Below are 24,539 nucleotides of genomic sequence, written 5' to 3' on the forward strand. Positions count from 1 at the left end.
GATATGGTTTAAAGTAGAAATCTAAGTTTTCTTCCTATTGAAAAAGTTGCCTCAGCCCCATTTCCTGTAGAGGTCATCCTTTCCCTACTGACTTGTAGTGCCCATTCTTATAAACCACCTTCCCACGGACCTAGTCTTCATAACCTTTGCTTATTTTCTTTCCACCGGGGGATCCTTATTCTCTCTTCCTTCCGATCGCAGCTTAAGCGTCAGGCCGCTCCTGTCTAGGTTATGTCTACATGTATGTCCGGCTCGGTGACCCCGTGACTCCAGAGAGTCTGGAAAGGCTGAGAGAAGTAGGTGTTTGGCCAGCTGCCGCCAGGCTGTTGCCAGGGCGGCTGTCGGGAAGGCCGCCGAGAGGAGGAGCACCCAGAAACCCAGTGACGGAATCCGACCCGCGCCCGCGTCGCCAAGGAGTGCGTCACCACGTGTGGTCGAACGGGGGCGGGGCCAGGGCTGAATCACGTGGCTTGGTTGCCTACGCGCTGCTGGGCCGTGGGAAGATGGCGGACGGAAAGGGAGAAGCCGCCGCCGCCGCCGGGGCCGGGGCTGAGGCTCCGGTAGGAGCCGGAGCCGGGGACGGAACCGAGACTGAGTCCATGGCTCGGGGTCATCGCCCTGCATCTCCGGCTCTGGGAGCCCCGGGACTGCGACCGTGTCTGTGGCAGCTGGAGACAGAGCTGAGGGAGCAGGAGGTGTCGGAGGTCTCATCTTTGAACTACTGCCGGAGCTTCTGCCAGGTGAGGGGCTGACTGGCTGGCTGAAGGCGGCGGGGTGGGGAGGCCAGGGGAAGAGGCCTCGGATCGGTTGCCGCAGCCTGGGCTGGACTGAGAGGCGCCACCTCCGTGTCTCGCCGCGCCCCCAGGCCGGGAAGGCCCAGCTCGGGAAGCTCGACCGCTGGCCCCCCTTCACCACTGCCCGACTTTGGTCACCGCCAGGGCGGGTTGCGCTGGGCCAGACTGAGAGCCCGGAGGGCGCCGGCGGCTCCCTGGAAGGGCCGTGCCCTGTCGCCGTTGCCTGTCCCCCTGCCGGGTGGTTGGTTGGAGCGCCATTGCCTCCAGAGAGATTGATTGCTCGTTCCTGCTGGGAGATCCTTTTTTGAGTGCAGATCTCCAAACTGGAAAACCTGAGTTTTCCTGAATAATCCGGAGATATGTGTCGGGGCCAGAGACTTCTCTTTGGAGTCAACGTCATCTGGGCCCCTAAAAGGTCTGACAGTTGGCTTTGAAAGGCGTCTTGGGCTTTCTCATTAGTGATTGCGGAGCCCATTGGTTGGTTGTGTTGTTTTTTTTCTTTCTTATTTTATTTATTTATTTTTGAGAGGCGGGGTGGGGAGACTTTTAAGCTGTTCTTTCTCTTCTTCTGGATTCCTTTGAGGATTGTGCTATCAGCAGTGAGGCTAGTGAGCTAGCGGTGGCTATTTAGGGTCTTTGAGTGGAAGAGGATTGAGAAAGATGTGGAGTGTGGTCTCTTGGCAGTGGTATGACCATTTCTGTGCTATAGTGGGTCCTAACCTGTGGTTACATACATATTTATTGGTATGTTTAGTTTATAGTCTCCATGGTCACTTCCAGATTTTTGTCTATAAATTTAAAGATATGCCATTATTATTTCCACTTCTGCTATTCTATCGGGTTTCAGGACCAACCCTCTGCTCCTCACCTGGTGTATCTGAGAGAATGCAAAATAATGGTAGTATGTTGGTACTTGGACTCTTTATGAGTAGTTGAGTGTGCCGAATACATTGCGCTGTTGCAAAGTTGTAATTGGGGGGGACAATTTTGCTCTCTTAGTCCAGTGGAAAATAAAAAATTGGCTTGCTTTCTTGCTTTTCTCCTTCCTCTTTGCTGAGCCAGAGACACCTCATCTCTTTGAATGGAATTTTGTCCATGCTCATCTTTTCTATACATTGTATCATTAGCAGTTTTTATGTCTACAACCTGCAGCATTTGTCTGCACTAGGAAGTCCCGGTGTAATTCTTCTTTGCTTCTATGCTAGTAATGAGCATTGGTGCTTAATACGTTTATTCTGCGAACTTTTACTGACTGCATTGGATGATGCCAGGCACTTCCTCGAGTGCTGAGGAAACGTAAGACAGCACTTACCCATGATGAGCTTACAGTTGGAAGGAGGTGGTAGACGTAACATTATTTCCAGAACAGTTTTGGTAATGATGGAAAAGGTGTTGTAGAGACAGTGGTAAGGGGATAGCCATCATGGCACATCCTAATGGAATGGAATGACAATTAACTAGTAAAAACAAATTAAAAGTTTAACTGTGGACCGTACTGTGTACTTAGAAGTAACTGGGAGAGGCCTCTTTAGATAGGGTGGTCCAGGAAGGCCCTAAGGCTGAAAGGTAAAAAATGAGTCTTGGGACTGTAGGGGGAGGGGAAGGGAGCATTTGAATGCCAAAGGTAGAGATGAGAAGGAAAATTGAAGCTTTGGGAGAATGGGAAGCTGATTGGACAGGAGTAATGGGGAGGACGACAGGAGAAGAAATCTGGGTTTGGGGAAGTCTTCTAAGCTTGTGTTATTATCTTAGAAAGATAACAAGAATGGATGTAACTACTTAAGTTGAAGCTTGTCAGAGGATACCATGTATATATCTACATATCTATATATTTTGCTTTATGCCTAGTGCTTGCAGCCCTCATCTCATTTTAACTGAATGTTTTAATGTCTTGAGTCTTGGTGACACCTAGAAATGTAAGGGCACAGAGGAATTTAAAAAGCAAAGTACTTCTGTAATTTGTCTTTTCTGTGAAGATTTCCTTTGGCCTGAGGTTTTTCCCCAAACACTTTTTTGGACTAATAAATGTAATAAGAAAAGATGTTCCTGTAATCATGATGTGTTATAATAGGAAGCACATTGGATTGGGAGCTAGTCGGGTCCTATTTGTGACTCTACCGCTTATTAGTTAATAACCTTGGACACACTGTGCCTATGGAATTTATTTTGTTTCCTGGCCTTTATCTCCTTATAATGCTTTATACAAACAGTAGAAGAGAAAGTTTATATACAACTCTTCACAATATTTGTCAGAATATTTTGGTCACATTTTTTCCCAGTAGTCCAGATAAAATCAACTCATGGTGCCCTTGTTCACCAAATACAGAAAAAAAATTCAACATTTTATGATGAAGGAGGAACAATTTCACCATTCAGATTTGGTTGGATAGCTCTTGGTTTCACATTTGAAAGGCAGAATAAGATTTATTCATCCACTCTTTGTGGTGTGCCTGACGTTGCACTAAGTGCTGGATATAGGAACATGCCCTCTAGGAGCACTTAATGTGTAAAGATAGGTAGTAGCATCATAAAGGCCTGATTTGTGCTCTCCGGGATACTTAACTGCCACAAAAGTATTTTCATCAGGTATTTAGTTTAGAAATCTAGAGATTTAGATGTACCAAGCACATCCCTCCTGCAACAGGCTGGGACCATATTCTCTCCAGCTCTTGCAGTACTTAAAAGAAATGGGTCTATCTTTGGAATTGCACCAAATCAAGAAATAAACCAACATATGAAAGGATAGAGTAGCTTGTCTCATTCTGGGCATGTTTTCAATTTTCAGAAGTTTGTGAAGATGATAAAAATGAAACTTGAAAAGTAATAGTTACTAAGAAAATGATACTTAGATCAACTTGTATTCAGTGAACATTTGTATTCAATGACAATGGGATGTGGCTTTTCCCTCTTTTCCCTCAATTTCTTTTCTGAAAACACTGTCTGCCAAACAGTGTGGATGAGATTAACTCCAGAAAATAGTCTTTCTTTGTTTTGTTGAAAAATTGATGGCTATCCTCTCAAGTTTTTGCTATATTTTGGGAATCAAGATTCCTAAAGTTTTACAACTGGTAGTTCTATTTGTAATACAAATTTTGAAAGCTTTTTAAGTAACATTAACAGACTTGAAATTATTGGGTGAATGATCATACTTTGAGAATACCAGACAAAGTAGTTTATGAATAAATCTTGTTGATATGAAACTTTTAGGTTCTAGACTAATAGTGACTTTATAGATTTTTAAGTGTTAAAGTAAGTACTGCATATATTTCAGTTTCTCCTGGATTTGTGATTGAATGCAAAGGGTCTGCTGGCTTCACCATTTAAACTAGCTATGTGACCTTGGGTACGTTATTTTCTTTAACCCTTAGTTTTCTCATTGGTAAATGGAACAATAATAGTACTTACTATTATCTATGTAAACATATTGTTTATGGACTAAATAAGACAATCTAAAAAACAGTGTTCCCGGAATTGTCCTAGTTTTCCAGATTTCTTAGCTTTCGAATAGAAAGTCTTCACCCCCTTACCTCCAGTTTACTTTTCAGCTCTTACCTAGCCAATCCCATCACCATAATCCTACTCTTATTCAGAGGTATTTTACTTGGAGTCCTTGGACCAAAATTTCTCCAAGTACATTATTTTGGGAAAGCTGACTTTAATTTTCATTTGATTCCTCAAGATCCAAGATACATATTAGGCTTCGGTAAATATTTACCAATTGATTGATCTCCAGAAGGATACTTTAGCAAGATCTCAGGTCAAGTAGTCTGCCTTTGCCTTTCATTGTGCTGTTCTCTCCTTTTTTCTCTCATTTTCTATATGGCGAATTTTCCTTGTTTAGGGCCCAGTGCAAACACCGTCTCCTCTGTGAAGCTTTCTCTAATTTCTCTAGACTTCCTCTTAGATGTTTGTCTTCTTTTGATGCTTTGTACATACTTTTAACTCTTGCTTTTCTTGCTGTCACTGGCTTAGTCCAGGTTTCATAAATAATGTCCTGTTGCAGCAACCTCTTCACCAAGCTTCCTTGCTTTCTGACTGACTTTATCTACACTCCATTCTGGTATTCTTTCTAAATTGTAAATATAATCTCGTTAGTCACTTTGTTCCCTGAAATTCTTCAATGGTTTCTTACGCCAAAGACAAGATAGAATTCAGACTTACCAGCCTCACCTGGCAGACAAAGCCTTTTAGAATTTGGACACTGCCCCCACTCCCCTTCCCCAGCTCCCACCTTTCCAACCTTTTTTCTTTTCTTTTTTTTTTTTTAAATACCTTTACTACAGTATCCATCTCTAAGTCTGCCTGATTAACCTAGGGTCCTCCCTTCTCCATCTGCTTACTTATCCTTTAAGACCAGCTCAAACATTAAGTCTTTGAGAAGTGTTTTATGATTGCAGCAGACAGAATGAGGTGATTCTTCGTGTACTCCGGTAGCATCTTGTACATAATTATGGTACCTGAATAGTTGTTTCCATGTTTGTCTCTTGTATTGGCTAGCAAACCAACAAGAGTAGAGGTCTTATTTAGTCTTTTTTGTATACTTGGCACCTAGCAATTAATACCATGCCTGGCACACAAAACTAATTTGTTGAATGAATTATATTGTAGAACTTCATGATATACTGAAGAGGTTAGTACTTCAAAAGAAACACCTGATGTAAAATCTGATGTAAAAAGCAACTTTATCATAAGAAACAGGATAAAGGAACAGGATAGACACTCTTAGCTCATCTCTTGGAGGCGTACTTGTGAACTTAGCCTGCATTCATACAAGGTACACATTTACATGTGTGGAATGAGGAGTAGTGTTGGAGGGAGAAAATTAGAGGCGTTATAGCATTGAAGAAGAGTTAGCAGCCTAATAAGGCAACAGTTTGGAAATGTTGAGATGGGGAGTTTCAGTTAATTCCTTGAGATTGGTGACCATGAAAACTCTTGAGATTTACTTCTCATTTATTTTAAAGGATTTTTAATACATTACCTTTTCTTTTTGTGCATTCTAAATAGAAACTAGATGACAGGTGGTTATAATGGCATAAACTAGCTTTGCACCGCATATGACCAAAACATAATTATAAATGTGACTATGAAGCAGTGGGAATTTTGGATGCTGTCATTTACTTGGTACCACCCAGTCTCTTTCATACTAGTGATTTTTGTGTCTACCTGTGCTTCATGCTCTTCTGAACAATTTTAATAAAAAATCTAAGTAGAAAGCACCACTTGTTTCAAGCCTGCAAAGGCATTGGTCAACTAAAGTGTGCTTTGTTTTCACTTAGTTCTAGACACCTGTCACCTCTCCCAGAGGCCTTCCTTGACTGTCTTGTCTAAAACAACACTTCCCCATCATCTTCAACTCCTGAACACTGCTTTATATTTCTCTAAATCACCGACTACTATCTGATGTCTATGACAAATATGTCTATTTATCTGTCTCTGCACCTGGAATGTAAGCATCAAGAGGGTGTTGACTGTTTTGTTTACCCAGTGCCTAGAATTGTCCCTGGCACTTAATGGGTACTTAGTCAATATTTGTTGATCTTTTATCTCCTTCCTTCCTTAAATCTCTGACTAGACTTCTTAAGAGTAACAAGTCTTGGGGCGCCTGGGTGGCGCAGTCGGTTAAGCGTCCGACTTCAGCCAGGTCACGATCTCGTGGTCCGTGAGTTCGAGCCCTGCGTCAGGCTCTGGGCTGATGGCTCAGAGCCTGGAGCCTGCTTCCGATTCTGTGTCTCCCTCTTTCTCTGCCCCTCCCCGTTCATGCTCTGTCTCTCTCTGTCCCAAAAATAAATAAACGTTGAAAAAAAAATTAAAAAAAAAAAAGAGTAACAAGTCTTATCTTTCTTTATTAAGAAATAGGGACATGTTTTGGTCAGCCAGTTTATGCTGCTTCCGAGCAGGGATCAGGTCTTACTGTTCTTTGTATCCTAATTACTAAAGAGTATAACTAAATTTTATTTATGGTTTCTTTTTTTTTTTTAATGTTTATTTTTGAGGGGGGGGAGGGGCAGAGAGAGAGGGAGACACAGAATCTGAAGCAGGCTCCAGGCTCTGAGCTGTCAGCACAGAGCCTAACACGGGGCGCGAATTATGGACGGGACATTATGCCCTGAGCTGAAGTCGGAGCTTAACCGACTGAGCCACCCAGGTGCCCCTTATTTATGTTTTCTAAGAATTTCCCATGGTTGCTTGTATTCCACAAATATTTAAAGAGCTTTTCAACAGGGTTTGCCTAGCTAGGTTGAAACATTTATTTTGGATATGGTTGATATCATACTGGAAAATTTGAACATAGATAAGGGATTGAGCAAGATTGTATACAAAAAAATAGATTCCTAAAACTTTTGTTGATCCCTAAAGCCAACATATAAACCATTACATGAAAAATTAGAGGGGTTATTTATTTATCTGTCAATCTTTCTATCTATCTATCAACTAATCAATCATCTTTTATGTGCCAAGCACTCAGGTAGATGGTGTTATTTTTTATTTTCATTTTACAGATAGAAAACTGAGGCTCAGGGAAATAAACTTTCCCAGGGTCACACAGCGAGTAAGCTGTGACAGAGTCTTCAGATTCCAAAGTCCATGCTCTTTTTCTTATATCAGCATTTCCTAAACTGTTTTGTTCCATGAGTTATATGTATTAGTAAGTACTTACTGAATTAAGGATTCTATGTTCATGTAAGTTAGGATAATGTTGGGATAAATATTTTTTTATGTGTCATATATGTTAAGATGCATTGTGAACCTCCTAGAGAGACATTGTTATGCAGCATTTGCCAAACTTAGCAGGTCTGGGACATTTAATATTTTGCTGTGTTCTAAACCTGATATCATCCCCAAATTACATGTTTTTCTTTCATTATAGTAAAGCAAAACACTATGTGGAAGAGTGGATTGCTTTATGTTTCTATATACCACTGAATTTTGATTCCCTACTTTCAGCCTAAAACAACTGTGAGCTTTTTATGAAAAAAATTTCCCTCCAAGTTTTTGCAGGTTTTGAATTATACTTATTGTCACATATGAAAAGTATTTCAATGTATTATAATTTTTGTAAATTGGAAATGAATACTATTTAGACATATCTTGAGGTCAAGGTTATTCATTTGGGTTTACCTTTATCTCTGCAACATAGCTAGCTTGGGAACTAATGTATTTGTCTATTTCTTCTCACTTTTGTGCTATGTCTGAATTCTTTAATATTTTTTTTTTTTTTAATGCCTTTCTTGTCCTTTTTGGGAGGGATCTATTAGTTCAGCATGCTGACATTTGATTTCGTAGTATTTTTACTCCCAAGGAAATAGCCGGAGTGTGTCACATTAGCCAGCACAATAATGCTTTATTAATATGGACACGCATTAAGAATTATTACTGGGTATATTGGAATGAATGGCCTAGCTTGGGAATTGCATTTTTGTGATACATGGTTATATAAAATAGGTGTATTTTTATTCATAATTTCATTTACTTTAATTTGCTTTTTTAACATATATGCTTAGAATACATAAAGTATCTTAAAATAATAAAACTGAATATATATATGTATATATAGATAGATATATATTTAAAGTTTTGTGACTCCTGCCTAGTATGTGCTCATTCTAAAAGCTTAAGACAAGATGTATAAGTGCAGAAAGTGAAACCACCATGTAATCTCACTGTGAATAGCTTGGTGTATTGTTCTGATTTTTGGGAAAATATGTATATAGTATACGTGTATATATAAGGTTAAAACTAAAAAAATTATTTGAGTATAGTTGACACACAGTGTTACATTAGTTTCAGATGTACAACATAGTAATTCAGCTTCTCTATATGTTATGCTATGCTTACTACAAGTGTAGCTACCATCTGTCACCATACAATGCTATTATAGTGTCACTGAGTATATTCCCTTTACTGTGCCTTTTATTCTCATGACTTATTCATTCTATAACTGGAAGTCTGTATCTCCTATCCCCCTCACCCTTTTTTTCTTTTGTCCTACCTCCCTTCCCCCTGGCAACCATCTATTTGTTCTTTGTATTTATAGGTCCAGTTCTGCTTTTTGTTTGTTCATTTGTTTTGTTTTTTTAGAATCCACATATGAGTGAAATCATAAGTTAGTTTTCTTTCTCAATCTGCCCTATTTTAATTAACATAATACCCTCTAGGTCTATCCATGTTGCACATAGCAAGGTCTTATCCTTTTTTATGGCTGTGTAGTATTCCATTGTGTGTATGTATATGCATTTGTCTGTTAATGGCCACTTAAGTTGCTTCTATATCTTTTTTTTTTTTAATATTTATTTTTGAGAGAGAGACAGAGCATGAACGGGGGGGGGGGGGGCAGAGAGAGAGGGAGACACAAAATGCGAAGCAAGCTCTAGGCTCTGAGCTGTCAGCACAGGGCCTGATGTAGGGCTCAGACCCACGAACTGTGAGATCAAGACCTGAGCCCAAGTCGGTTGCTAAATCGACTGAGCAACCCAGGCGTCCCTGTATCTTGGTTATTGTAAATAATGCTGCAGTAAACTTAGGAGTGTCTATCTTTTTGAGTTAATGTTTTCTCCTTAGGTAAATACCCAGAAGTGGAATTATTGGATCAAATGGTATGTCATTTTTTTTTAAGATTTTTTTTTTAAGTTTATTTATCTTTGCGGGGGGGGGGGGGTAGAGGGAGAGGGAGAGAGAATTCCATGAGAGATCATGAGCTGAGCTGAAATCAAGAGTCAGATGCTTAACCAACTGAGCCACCCAGGTGCCCACTGGATCAAATGGTACTTCTAATTTTAGTTTTTGAGGAGCCTCCATACTGTTTTCCACAGCGGCTCTACCAATTTACATTCCCATGGTGTACAAGGGTTCCTTTTTCTCCAGCATTTATTATATCTTGTCTTTTTGGTTCTAGCCAATCTGACAGATGTAAGGTGATATCTCATTTTGGTTTTGATTAGCATTTCCCTGATGATTAGAGATGTTGAGCAATTTTTCATGTGTCTGTTGACCATCTGTAGGTTTTCTTTGGAGAAATGTCTGTTCAGGTCCTCTACCCATTTTTTATTTGGATTTGTTTGTTTTTTTGGTGTTGAATTGTATAAGTTCTTTATATATTTGAGATATTAACCCCTTATCAGATATGTCATTTGCAAATATCTTCTCCCATTCAGTAGGTTGCCTTTTTGTTTTGTTGACTTATTCCTTCAAAATGCAAAAGGATGTAGTCCCAGGAGTTCACTTTTGCTTTTGTTTCCCTTGCCTTAGGAGATATATCTAGAAAAATGTTGGTGGGGCTGACGTTAGAGAAATTAATGTCTGTATTCTTTTCTAGGATTCTAGGATATTTAGGTCCTTAATCCATTTTGAGTTTATTTTTGTGTATGTTAGAGAGTGGTCCAGTTTCATTCTTTTGCATGTAGTTGTCCAGTTTTCCCAGCACCATTTACCGAAGAGACTGTGTTTTCTCCGTTGCGTATTCTTGCCTCCTTTGTTATAGATTAATTGACCATATAAGCGTGCATGTATTTCTGGACTCTTTATTTTGTTCCATTGATCTGTGTGTCTGTATTTATGCCAGTATCATACTGTTTTGATCACTTCAGCTTTGTAGTATATCTTGAAATCTGGAATTATGATACCTCCACCTTTGGTTTTCTTTCTCAAGATTGCTTAAATATTGGAATTTTTAATTGTCCAAGAAATTCATGTAAAAAAAATTAGAATAATGTAAAAGAAGAGAGTAAAGGATGAAAACTGTCACATATACCCTAATACTTCAGTACTACATTTTTCTAGGTTAATAGTTTTCTTAGGTTAACAGTTTGGTAATATATACTTAGAGAATTTTTCTATATATGTATATATTTTTAGAAAAATAATGTTGAGCTTATATATTAAAACTTAATAGGGGCGCCTGGGTGGCGCAGTTGGTTAAGCGTCCGACTTCAGCCAGGTCACGATCTCGCGGTCCTTGATTTCGAGCCCCGCGTCAGGCTCTGGGCTGATGGCTCAGAGCCTGGAGCCTGTTTCCGATTCTGTGTCTCCCTCTCTGTGCCCCTCCCCCGTTCATGCTCTGTCTCTCTCTGTCCCAAAAAAAATAAATAAACGTTGAAAAAATAAATAAATAAATAAAACTTAATATATTGATATTGTAGATAATCTGTCTTGTGGAATACACACGTTTATTACTTTAAAAAATTGTATAATATTTTATTGTAAACTGCCTTGATTTTAAATATTTTTAAAAATGTTTTTCATGTTTATTTTTGAGAGAGAGAGAGACAGAGTGTGAGCAGGGAAGGGTCAGGGAGAGGGAGACACAGAATCTGAAGCAGGCTCCAGGCTCTGAGCTAACAGCACAGAGTCTGACGCGGGGTTCGAATTCTCGGACTGCGAGATCATGACCTGAGCCGAAGTTGGACACTTAACTGACTGAGCCACTCAGGTGCCCCGAAAACTGCCTTGATTTTAAATTCTGCAGGTAGCAAAACCTTCAACACTCTTAATTGAAAAAAATTTTTTTTTTACCTAGAAAAATATATATTGCTACAGAAAGGAAAAAATAAAAGCCCTTTTCTGCCTTCACTCCCTCCAGTCACTCCCCAAAAGAGTTAAGTCTCTTGTGTATTCTTAAAATCTCAAATACTCTTCTGTGATTTATATTTTAATTTAATGAGAACAATTTTCAATATCGACACACATTGAGCATGTACCATAATTAAACCGTTGTGTTCTTTTTTATTGTTATCATAAGTAAGGTTGCAGTGAATATCCTTAAACATCAAACACTAGTTATTTATACCTATAGCATAAATTCTTGGAATTGAAATTACTGTATTAAAGAGAATGTTTATTTTAAATTTTGGTGGATACTAGCCTACAGAAAGTTGAGTAGCATTTGTATGTTTTTCATGTGTATTAGATATTTGAATTTTTTTTTTCTGTGAGATTTGTCTTTACTATTTTTTACATAACTGTATTTTAAAGTATTCCCGGCTAAAAGTCATTAAAATTTGATTGTGTTTAATCATTGAGTATGATCATGTAATCTTAAGATCCCATGCTGCTTTGAGGTTCTCAAGAATCTGAAGCCATTGGAATGTATGATACAAATTAGTGATTGGTGCTGTGAGAAATTTGTCGGTCTACTCATTTCCAACAGACATTTATTGATGTTTTATATATCAATGCTATTAGACTCTAGGAAGACTTAAGTCATAGCTGAATAACTGGAAAGGCCCTAGTGCTTTCCATTAGCTAAATTTTTCTTATATTGTTATTTTTATGTTACCAAATAAGGTGTCACTGAATGTATGTATGACCTTGGGCCAAATCAGTTTGTTTTGGGGACTTCAGATTGCTGCTCAAATCAGATGATCTTTAAGGTTTGATTCTCCTTAGAAATTATATAATTCGTTTGAAAAATGTTTGCTAAGGATTATTTTCTAAGTCATCTCCTGACTTTGGTCTTACGTATCCTTACTGAAATAAATGAATCTTGTTTTATTTATGCAGTAACTATATGTTATAAGCAACCACAGAAAAACATAAAAGTGGTAAGATTTTTGAAAGTCATTTAAATAAGTGTTAGTATTATGTTTCTGCCCCCAATGGGTTATTACTTCTCTCTCTAGGGTAAATGCCTATACCAGTGGAAACCACTCTACTGATTTGAACTGAAGTTATTCGTTTACATTAGTTATGTTTACTATCCTTATCTGGCTTCTTTCTTCAAAGTGAAGTCTTGATTACAGTCTTTAAGGGTCTTGGTAAATGAAAATGTTAAATCTAGAACAAATGATCCCATAAAGTTCTAACAGTAAGTGTGGATACGACATCAAATTTGGGCAGTCTTAATGTTTTACTATCTTATGACATGAAGAACATATCTAATAGAAAGTAGATTTGAAGTTAGAAGATTTCATTCTAACATTCTTGTGACTTTAAACTTTGCCTTGGATCTCTATTCTTGTCTCTAAAATTGGGGGTAATAGAAAGCTCCCTGATAGGTGGTTGTGAATATCAGGTGGGACAGTATAACACTGCTCTTAGCATAATTTTTGGTAGCAGATAGGTACCTGGTGTATCAATTTCTTTATATCCATTTCATCACGAATAATGTTTTAAAGAAATATTTCATGTAGAGCAGCTTTCCACCATTTTCCTGTCAATGTACAGCCCATTGGGGGGAAAAAAGGTTTCCTAGATGTTTATAGAGCATTTGCTAATATAGTTTTAGAGAGCCTATGATGAGCTTTGTAGATTGGAAGTGTAATTTACAGTAAATTTCTTTTATGTTGAAACAATATGGATGTCCTTTGGGATCCACATATAGTGGATATAATGGATTTGACCTGTTGTAACTAACAAATCATTCTATATAAAAATTTCTTTGATTCATTTGACTACTGGTTTTAACTTGGCTTATTATTTGCCATTTAAATTATGTATTTCATTTTATTGAAATCTGAGCATATCAGAAGTGATTTGAGGGGTGCCTGGGTAGCTCCTCAGTTGGTTAAGCATCCAGTTCTTGATTTGGGCTCAGGTTGTGATCTCATGATTCTTGAGATAGAGCCCCAGGTCAGGCTCTGCACTGGCAGCACGGAGCCTGCTTGGAATTCTCTCTCTCCCTCTGCCCCCTGCCCCCTGCCCCCACTCGCAATCCCTCTGTGTCTGTCTGTTTCTCTCTTTCAAAATAAATAAACTTTTTTAAAAAGTGATTTGAATTTATAACACGTTGGATTTGAGTCCCTGAAAAAAGGTGGCCATGTTTTTATAAACATGTTTGAGGGAAGAAGTTTAGAAGTTATTTAGTTCACTCCCCTTTCAGCTTAAAACTTTTAAGAGGGAAACTCCCTCTCAGTGTAGGATGTTAGCTGAGGATAAGAATAGGTGATAATATCAATAAAATTCTGAACGTTGATATATCTATTTACCACCAAACAAAATTCATGACTAGTGTGTCATTAATCTGATGTGAACACCCTTGTAAAAAATAGGATTTAAGCATTTTCTTTTATTTATTTATTTATTTATTTATTTATTTATTTATTTATTTATTTATTTATTTTTAAGCATTTTCTTTTAAAAACTCCCAGAAGTGCAGTTTGGTCAACATTATGCTGCTCTCCTCCTTTACAAGGATTTGAATGAAGCAGTAAGAATTTGGAACCAAATCTACTTAGTTGAATCTGTTTTTTTTTTTTTTAAGTTTTTTTTTTTTAAATGTTTATTTTTGAGAGAGAGAGAGACAGAGCATGAGCAGGGGAGGGAAAGAGAAAGAGGGAGACACGGAATCCGAAGCAGGCTCCAGGCTCTGAGCTGTCAGCATAGAGCCAGACACGGGGCTTGAACTCACGAACTATGAGATCATAACCTGAGCAGAAGTTGGACACTCAACCAACTGAGCCACCCAGGTACCCCAAATCTGTTTTAATATACAATTGTTTCACTCTCTTCAAAGATATGTATCTGAGAAACTATCTTAATCAAACTTCAAAAATAATTTAGCATATCCTTTAATAATAGTGCGAAGCCTCAAGAGCAAGTAATTATAAGAATACCTGCTATATACTACTCAGTATGCTGGATTCTGATCTGCACTGATGACAAAACAGATGTGGTTCTTGCCCTCTGGGTTTATTATCTAGTGGAGAAGATAAACGTTAAACAATTTTTGTATTATGTTTGCTTATTGATACAGTAGAGCAGTAGTCAGTGTTTGATCATATATATTTATCCACCTTACAATTAGTTTGTCCTTAGGTAAGAGGAACATAAGTGAAACAGGAGCTATTATTATTGCATAATAATTTTGAGGTCTAATATAAGTGGTTTTAAATATTTGAACATTGAATATTTGAATATTGAACATGATTTCTCTTTTCCAATTAGTATAGATGATAAAGAAACAATTTTTCATGCCACTTTTCTATAATCAGTTTCATTGATCTTGGTTGCCAAATTGAAAATTTGAAGCAAGTATATTTTTAAGAAGGGAAGACCTGGGGTGCCTGGGTGGCTCAGTCAGTTGAGCGTCCGACTTCGGCTCAGGTCATGATCTCACAGTTTGTGGGTTCGAGCCCAGCATCAGGCTCTGTGCTGACCGCTTGCTCAGAGCCTGAAGCCTGCTTCAGATTCTGTGTCTCCTACTCTCTCTGCCCCTCCCCCGTTCACGCTTTGTCTCACTCTGTTTCTCAAAAATAAATGTAAAAAAAAAATTAAAAAAAAAAAAAAAAAAGAAGGGAAGACCTTACTAATTTAAGGGGGAGTAGAATGCCAGAAATCTTTTTTATTTTAGGTTTGGAAATGCCAAAAAATAAATACCCTTTGAACGTCCCAAAACCATAAGACATCTGAGCCCAGGAGATTATTATAAAGAATTAGAAAGCTTTTGTTTATGTTTATAAAGCATTTGTACCAAATTATTTATAGGGGTTATTTGGATGTGGGGAATGGGAGTAAAATTAGATGGAATACAGTTGTGATTTTTCACTTCTTTATTGCGTACAAAATTTTAATGTGGTGGGATTGTAGGTGAATTTTACCTTTTTGCTGTATTTCAGTATTTTTTCAAATAAAATTTAAACAGATGATAAGGTAGTGCTATATGTATTGATAGGAAAGGATACCCAAGATGTTCTTTTTTTTTTTAAAGAAAATTATCTCATTATATAAAGCAGTGGTATATAGAAAAAGTTCTGAATTACTAAAATGTTATGGGTTGCATTTCAGTCAAGATTTAGTGGAATATCCATTTTTCTTGTGTTTTTATACAGGTTGTACTTAACCTGTTACCCTTTTATATCATTTTTCAAAATATTTTTTAAATGTGTATTTATTTTGAGAGAGAGAGAGAGCATGAGCACATGAGCAGGGTAGGGACCGAGAGAGAGGGAGAGAGAATCCCAAGCCACTTCCATGCTGTCAGCATAGACCCCAGTGCGGGGCGCAATCCCACAATCCTGGGATCATGGACTGAGCTGAAACCAAGAGTTGGGTGCTTAACCAACTGAGCCGCCCAGGTGCCCCTCTAAAATATTTTATTTTTAAGCAATTTTTACATCCAACTTGGGGCCCAAACTTAACCTGGAAATCAGCTCACCAACTAAGCCAGCCAGGTGCCCCTATCTGTTACCCTCTCAAATTAATTTTCATTTTATCCTCTGTTGTTGTTGTTGTTGTTGCTTGTTGTTTTTGTTTTGTTTTGTTTTTTTAGTATTTGTCTTTGTTTCTCTCCCTTCTGTTTCCTAGCCCTTGTGTCATTTTCTTGTTTTACTCGCTTGCTTTGGATCTGAAGGAATACCACCCTCTGGTAGCTTTCTAAGATCTCTCCTGTCTCTTGTTTGTGTTAGACTGGGTGTAGGAATCTAGGTTGAAAATCAGTTTTGCTCAGAATTTTGGAGCATATGTTAAAAACAAAATATCTCCAACATACAAAGTAGTAAAGAGTATATTAAAATGAGCCATGACCTAAGAAAATGATAGAGACTACCTGTGTACCCTTTCATAGATTCATTTGCCTCCTACCACCATCCTGATTTTGGTATTTAATGATTGTCCTGAATTTCTTTACTTAGTATTTGTGCATTTTAACACATTTATGTGTTCTCTGCTTTACTTAAATGGTGTACTATATTCTGAAGCTTTTCTTTCTTTCTTTCTTTCTTTCTTTCTTTCTTTCTTTCTTTCTTTCTTTTTCTTTTGAGAGAGAAAGAAAAAGAGAGAGGGCACAAGTGAGTGAGGGCAGAAAGAGAGAAGTGGGGCTCACCCAAAGTGGGGCTCTAGTTCACCTGAAGCAGAACTCAAACTCATGAACCGTGAGACCCAGGCCGAAGTCAGGTGCTTAACCAACTAAGCCACCCAGGTACCCTCTTCTGAAGCTTTTTAAATTCAACATAATGGAAAAATAAAATAAATGTAACAGAATGTTTCTAAGATTTATCTGTATTGACATGGATAGCTTTGGTACCTTCATTTTTCAGTGATGTATAGTATTTTATTATATAAATATAACTCATTTGTCCATTCTTTTATTAATGGACTTAGAGGCATTTGTTTTTATTTATTTATTTTTATTTTTTAATGCCTTTTTTGAGAGAGAGAGCGCGCGTGCGCAAGCATGATTGGGGGAGGGGCAGAGAGAGAGAGGGAGACACAGAATCCAAGGCAGGCTCCAGGCTCTGAGCTGTCAGCACAGAGCTCAGCATAGTGCTGGAACTCAACAAACTGTGAGATCATGACCTGAGCCAAAGTTGGACACTTAACCAACTGAGCCACCCAGGCACCCTGAGGCATTTGTTTACATTGACTGTTGGGGTTGACATTTTCCCAATGTATCTTGATACATTGGTACAAGAATTTCTTTAGGGTATATGCTTAAAGTGGAGTTGCTGAGTTCATATATAGACCTGCCTTCAACTATAATACTGCCAAGTTATTCTCTAAAGTATTTGTAGCAATTTATGCCAGTTATTCATGTATGAAAGTTAACATTGCCCCACATTCTTGCCAGTAATTGGTGTAGTTCGTTTAATTTTAGCCATTCTGGTGGGTGGACTGTGGTATCTCATTGTGGTTTTAATTTGTTTCTTTTTTCTGTTTACTTGTAAGGAGTTACCTGTTTAGTTATATTTATTGCTATTCATATTTCCTCTTCTGTGAATTGCCTTTTCTTGTTTTTTGCTCATTTTTTAGTTGCATTATTTGCCTTAAAATTTTTTTTTTAATGTTTATTTTTGACAGAGACAGAGACAGAGCCTGAGTAGGGGAGGGGCAGAGAGTGAGGGAGACACAGAATCTGAAGCAGGCTCCAGGCTCCAAGCTGACAGCACATAGCCGGAGGCGGGGCTCAAACCCACGAACATGGGAGACCACGACCTGAGCCAAAAATTTTTTTAAGATTTTATATTTAAGTAATCTCCACACCCAACATGGGGCTCAAACTCACAACCCCAAGATCAAGAGTCACATGCTCTACCGACTGAGCTGTCTTTTACTTTATAGTTTTTATGAAATTTTGTATTATGAAATATGAATCTTTTGCTGGCCATATACCTTGGAATTATCTTCTCTCCAATTTATCTTTTCATTTTTTTATATTTATGCACAGAGGTTTTACATTTTTTACAGTAAAAATTATAAATCTGACAACTGAAACATAAAATTTATTTAAATTATTTTTATGATTTTGTGTACTTCTTGGCCCATGTCTTTTTTTTAAATTTATTTTATTTTTGGGGTGCCTAGGTGGCTCAGTTGGTTAAGCGTCCAGCTCTTTTTTTTAATGTTTAGCACGCGTGCTAAACACACACACACACACACACACACACACACACACACACACACACACAGTGGGAGAGGGGCAGAGAGAGAGGGAGACACAGAATCTGAAGCAGGCTCCAGGCTCTAGGCTCCAAGCTCCTGAGTTGTCAGCACAGAGCCTGATGTTGGGCTTGAACCCACAAACTGTGAGATCATGATCTAAGCTGAAGTCTGGATGCTTAACTGACAGAGCCGCCCAGGTGCCCTAGCGTCCAGCTCTTGATTTTGGCTCAGGTTATGAGCTCACAGTTGTGAGATCAAGCCCCACGTTGCGCTCTGCACTGAGTGTGGAGTCTGCTTAAGTTTCTCTCTCTCCCTCTGCCCTTCTCCCCTGCTTGCACTGTCTCTCTCAAAGAAATAAAAATAAGTTTTAAAAAAGATTTTTAAGTACTCTCTACACCCAACTTGGGACTTGAACTCACAAACCTGAGATCAAGAGTTGCATGTTCCACCGATTGAGCCAGCCAGACACCTCCTGGGCCATATGTCTTTTTAAAAACAACTTTATTGAGGGGCACCTGGATGGCTCAGTTGGCTAAGCATCTGACTCTTTTTTTTTTAATGTTTTTATTTATTTTTGAGACAGAGAGAGACAGAGCACGAGCAGGAGAGGGGCAGAGAAAGAGGGAGGCACAGAATCCGAAGCAGGCTCCAGGCTCTGAGCTGTCAGCACAGAGCCTGACGTGGGGCTTGAACTCACGGACCATGAGATCATGACCTGAGCTGAAGTCGGACGCTTAACCGACTGAGCCACCCAGGCGCCCCGCATCTGACTCTTAATTTGGGGTCAGGTCATGATCTCATAGTTTGTGGGTTCGAGCCTCATGTTGGTCTCCATGCTATTAGCGCAGAGCACACTTGGGATTCTTTTCTCCCTGTCTCTCTGCCCATTCCCTACTCACGCTCTTTCTCTCCCTCTCAAAAATAAATAAACTTAAGAAAAACTACAATCTTTATTGAGATATAATTGATATACAGTAAATTGCTTGTTTTAAAATGTGCAGTTTGATAAGCTTTGCCATATCTAATGGCAAAACACCGGTGAAACCATTACTGTAATCAAGATAATATATCCATCACCCCTAGAAGTTCCTTCCTACCCCGTTGCATTTGTCTGTCTTTTCCTACCATCTTTCATCTTCATCCAACGATTGATCTGCCTTCTCTAGAGATTAGATTCCATTTTTAAGAATTTTATATCATTCTTTTATAAACTATGCTGTGCCTTTGGCTTCTTTTACACAATAATTATTTTGAAATTCATGTTGTGTGTAATTAATATACTGTATTGCTGGGTATTCATTGTATGGTTCTATTATGCTTTGCTCACTCACCTGTTGATAGACATTTAGCATGTTTCTACTTTTTGGCTGTTACAAATAAAGTTGCTCGGAACATTTGTATTTATAAGTCTTTGTGTGGACAAATGCTTTCTCTTTCGACCCTTTTTAAAATTTTTTTTTTTTCAACGTTTATTTATTTTTGGGACAGAGAGAGACAGAGCATGAACGGGGGAGGGGCAGAGAGAGAGGGAGACACAGAATCGGAAACAGGCTCCAGGCTCTGAGCCATCAGCCCAGAGCCCGACGCGGGGCTCAAACTCACGGACCGCGAGATCGTGACCTGGCTGAAGTCGGACGCTTAACCGACTGCGCCACCCAAGCGCCCCTCTCTTTCAACTCTTAAAAAATGAGAACAAACTGAGGGTTGATGGGGGGTGGGAGGGAGGGGAGGGTGGGTAATGGGTATTGAGGAGGGCATCTTTTGGGATGAGCACTGGGTGTTGTATGGAAACCAATTTGACAATAAATTTCATATATTTAAAAAAAACAAACGCTTTCTCTTTTCTCTTAGGTAAATATGTAGGTGGAATGGTTGTATCACATGACAAGTTTTTCAGAGTAGTTGTATCATTTTACATTCCCACCAATAATGTATGAGAGTTCTAGCTTTCTATCTCCTGATCAACATTTGGTGTGATCAGTCTTTTTAATTTTAGCCATTCTAAAATTAGTGGTGCTCTCTGTGGTTCTAATTTACATTTCCCTAATGACTTATTATGTTGAGTATCTTTTCATGTGCTTATTTGCCATTCTTATATCTTTCTTGGTGAAATATTTTTTCAAGTCTTTTGCCCATTAAAAAAAAGTGGATTGTTTTTTATTGTTGAGTTTTGAGAAGTGTGTGTGTGTGTGTGTGTGTGTGTGTGTGTGTGTGTGTGTGTCTGTCTGTCTGTCTGTCTGTCTGTCTTTTTTTTCTGGACATAAACCCTTCATGAAATATATTTTTCTTTCTTCCTTTTTTTAAATGTTTATTTTTGAGAGAGAGAGTGGGGAGGGGCATAGAGGGGGGACAGAGGATCCAAAGTGTAGACTGTGCTGAGAGCAGAGAGCCCAGTGTGGGGCTCGAACTTAACAACTGTGAGATCATGACCTGTACTGAAGTCAGACACTTAACCGACCGAGCCCCTCAGGCACACCTATTCTTTATTTTATTTTATTTTTTTTTATTTTTTCTTTTTTTTTCTTTTTTTTCTTTTTTTTTATTTATATATGAAATTTATTGTCAAATTGGTTTCCACCTATTCTTTATTTTAATGTTGAAGCTTAGATGGCAGAGAGTGGGCAGAATGGGAATGGTGATTTTCACTTCCAAGGTATACACATTCAGACCCTGAATCACTTGGGACTCTCTGGAGGGAACATCCTTGGCCATGACACAGATTCCATTGTGGTAATGTGGCCATGGGGAAAGCCTAAGGTACTGTCTACCTGCTTATAGGGAGCAAATCACAAGGATGAACTAAGGCAGAACAGCATCGTGGATGTCACACATTCTGGAATAACTGTTGAACTCGTGTGAGATACCATCAAGAATTACTAGGATACTGGGTAAGACAGGAATGAAAAGTCCTACATAACTAATGGTGGGCATACAAGCCAGCCAAGCCATGGTTAATTTTATTAAGTTGAACCCTTCTATAAACACACAGGCTTTTTTTCTTAGGCTTTTCCTTTTATTCTCTTACCAGTATCTCTTGAAGAACACACATTCTTAATTTTGATAAAGTTCAGTTTATCAACTTTCTCTCTTATCTTTTAACATGCTTTTCATGTTACATACAAAGATTTTCCCTATGTTGTCTTCTGTAAGTTTATTTTAGGTTTTACATTTAGATCTATGATCCATTTGTAGCTTATTTTTATATATCCTATGATGGGTGGATGGAAGTTTTTTGTGTTTTTAAATGAATATCCGAATGTTCCGTATTGTTAGTTGAAAAGACTGCTTTCTCTGGGGTGCCTGGGTGGCTCACTTGGTTAAGTGTCTAACTTTGGCTTAGGTTATGATCTCATGTTTTATGAGTTCAAGCCCCATATCAGCCTCTGCACTCACAGCATGGAACCTGCTTGGGATTCTCTGTCTCCTCTCTCTGCCCCTCCCCTGCTTGCAAGCGTGCATACATGCTCTCTTTCTCTCTGAAAATTTAATATATAAACTTCAGAAAAAGAAAAGACTCCTTTCTCATTGAATTAAAAAATTGCCTTTGCACCTTGTTGAAAATCATGTAGCCATATGTATATAGGTGTATTTCTGGACTGTGTCCTGTTCATTGATCTATTTGTCTACCCTAATGCCATTATTATTATCTTGTGTTGCTTTTTCAAACAGAAAATAGAATATGAAAGCAATATTGCACATAGAGACAGGAAGTAGGTGGTTGTCAGGGGGCTGAAGGGAGGTAGTAATAATAGGGAGTTATTTAATGGGTTCAGTTTCGGTTTTGCAATGTGAAAAGTGTTCGATGCATGGATGTTGGTGATGGTTGCACAATACCATAAATATACTTAATGCCACAGAACTGTATTTTTTTAAATGTCTGAGATGTTAAATTTTTTTATCATCTAATGGCTAAGTTTTTGTTTTTTTTTTTTTTTTTGCCATGATTTATTACAAGCTATATTGCACAATGTCTGGGGCAGAATGAATACTCAGTTTCAGTTGACTGATTTAAAAAAAAAAAAAAAAAAAAAAAAAAGACCCAAAGAGGTTAGCTAGCAAATGATGAGGGTAAGAAGTTTGAATCCACAGCCAAAAGGCATATTATTTCACTCTATTACATAGCTACATCTGAATTGTAATACTTTTCCCCAACATGATAAAGCTTGGATTTTAAAATCTCCAGACTTACTAGTATTCTAGGTCAATGCTTGTATCAGTAATGACTCACTAAAGTAGAAATGGAGGATATGTGAGTTTATCCTCTTCTTTCTCCCTGTCTTCCTGTTGCACTTATGTTTCTTGAAAGTTGCTAATCTAAAATCTCAAGACATAAAGTTGGCTCTCTTTTTTGGTATTTTTTAAATTGTAGTGAAGTATGCATAATATAAAATTTACCATTTTAACCATTTTTAAGTACGCATTCAGTGGCATTAAGTATATTCCATTGATCTGAAACCATCACCACGATTTATCTTCAGAACATTTTCATCTTCCCAAACCAAAACTCTGAACCCTTTAGACACTAACTCCCCATTTCTCCCTCTCCCTAGCCTCTAACACCACCCTTCTATTTTCTGTCTCTAAGAATTTGACTATGGTACCATGTATGAGTGGAAACATACATTATTTTCTCTTTGTGATTTGCTTATTTCACTTAGCATAATGGCTTCAAAATTTATCCATGTTGTGGCATGTGTCAAATTCCCTTACTTTTTAAGGCTGAATAATATTCCACTATGTGTTCATACTACAATTTGTTTGTTGATGGGTTTGGCTTTTATAAATATGCTGTTATGAACATGGGCACAAATACCTTGTCAAGTCCTTGCTTTTGACTCCTTTGGGTATATATCTGGAAGTGGAACACTGGGTCATATGATAGTTGTTTATTTTTTAAATAATTATTTATTTTGGGGAGCCTGGGTGGCTTACTTGGTTAAGTGTCCGACTTTGGCTCATGTCATGATCTCATGGTTCCTGAGTTAAAGCCCTGAGTCGAGCTCTGTGCTGACAGCTCAGAGCCTGGAGCCTGCTTCAGATTCTATGTCTCCTGCTCTCTGTGCCCTTCTCCAACTCACACTCTCTCTCTCTTTTGAAAATAAACATTTAAAAAAGTTAAAAATAAAATAATTATTTTGAGAGAAAGAAAGAGTGAGAGTGAGAGCCTGCATGTGGGTGCAGTAGGGAGGAGGGGCACAGAAAGAAAGGAGAGAGAATTCCAAGCAGGCTCTGCACTGTCAGCGCAGAGCCTGATGTGGGACTTGATCCCACAAATCATGAGATCATGATCTGAGCCGAAATCAGGAGTCACGTGCTTAACCTCCTGAACCACTCAAGTGCCCCAGGTAGTTGTTTAATTTTTGAGGGACCACCATGCCATTTTCCACAGTGGCTGCACCATTTACATTCCCAGCAGCAACACACAGGGGGTCCAAATTCTCCATATCCTTGTCAACACTTGGTATTTTCTGGTTTGGTTTGGTTTGGTAATAGCCATCCTAATGGGAATGAAGTGGTTATGTCATTGTGATTTTGATTTACATTTCTTAATTAGTGATGTTAAGCATCTTTTAATGTGCTTTTTGGCCTTCTGTGTATCTTTGGAGAAATGCCTGTTCAAGTCCTTTGCCCATTTTTAATTAGGTTGTTTGGGTTTCGTTGTTGAATTAAAAAAAAATTTTTTTTAATGTTTATTCATTTTTGAGAGAGACAAAGTGTGAGTGGGGGAGGGGCAGAGAGAGAGGGAGACACAGGATCTAAATCAGGCTTCAGGCTCTGAGCTGTCAGCACAGAGCCCAGTGTGGGGCTTGAACCCACCAACTGTGAGATCATGACCTGAGCCAAAGTTGGACGCTTAACCTACTGAGCCACCCAGGTGCCCTTTGTTGTTGAATTTTAAGGCTTCTTTATATATTCTGTATATCAGTCTTAACAGATATATGATGTGCAAATATTTTCTCCTGTTCTGTGAGTTGCCTTTTTACCATACTGGTAGTGTCTTTTGGTGTACAAAAGTTTTAAATTTTGATATAGTCCAATTTGTCTGTTTTTACTTTTGTTACCTGTGCTTTTGGTATCATATTCAAGAAATTATCTTAGATCTGTATTGAGTTAATTTTTGGATATGGTATAGGGTGAATCTAATTCTTTTGTATATGGTTACCTAATTTTCCCAACACTGTTAAGAAGACTGCCCTTTCCCCCATTGAATGGTCTTGGCACCCTTGTGGAAACTCATTGACCGGATATGTATAGGGTTTATTTCTGGGCTTTCTGTCTCATTGGTCTGTATATCTTGTTTTCATGCCAATATACACTGCTTTGATTACTGTAACTTTGTAGTAAATTTTGAAATCAGGAAATGTGAGATTTGCAACTTTATTCTTTTCAAGATTGTTTTAGCAATTCTTGGTCCCTTGAGATTCCATAATT

At 38.3% G+C, this 24,539-nt stretch overlaps 1 protein-coding gene across 1 annotated transcript in view; it reads left to right on the top strand.

Moving 5' to 3' along the window:
* The first annotated feature begins 225 nt into the window (after positions 1 to 225).
* Positions 226 to 24,539, top strand: part of RLF (RLF zinc finger) — an 85,735-nt gene continuing 61,421 nt past the window's right edge. The window contains exon 1 of the mRNA XM_025932997.2: positions 226 to 740. Coding sequence (XP_025788782.2) covers positions 240 to 740 — 501 coding nt within the window. The 5' untranslated portion in view covers positions 226 to 239. The remainder of the gene's footprint in view (positions 741 to 24,539) is intronic.

The sequence above is a fragment of the Puma concolor genome, chromosome C1 (genome assembly GCF_028749965.1).
Source record: "Puma concolor isolate L17-30 chromosome C1, mPumCon1.1.hap2, whole genome shotgun sequence".
Taxonomy (NCBI): domain Eukaryota; kingdom Metazoa; phylum Chordata; class Mammalia; order Carnivora; family Felidae; genus Puma; species Puma concolor.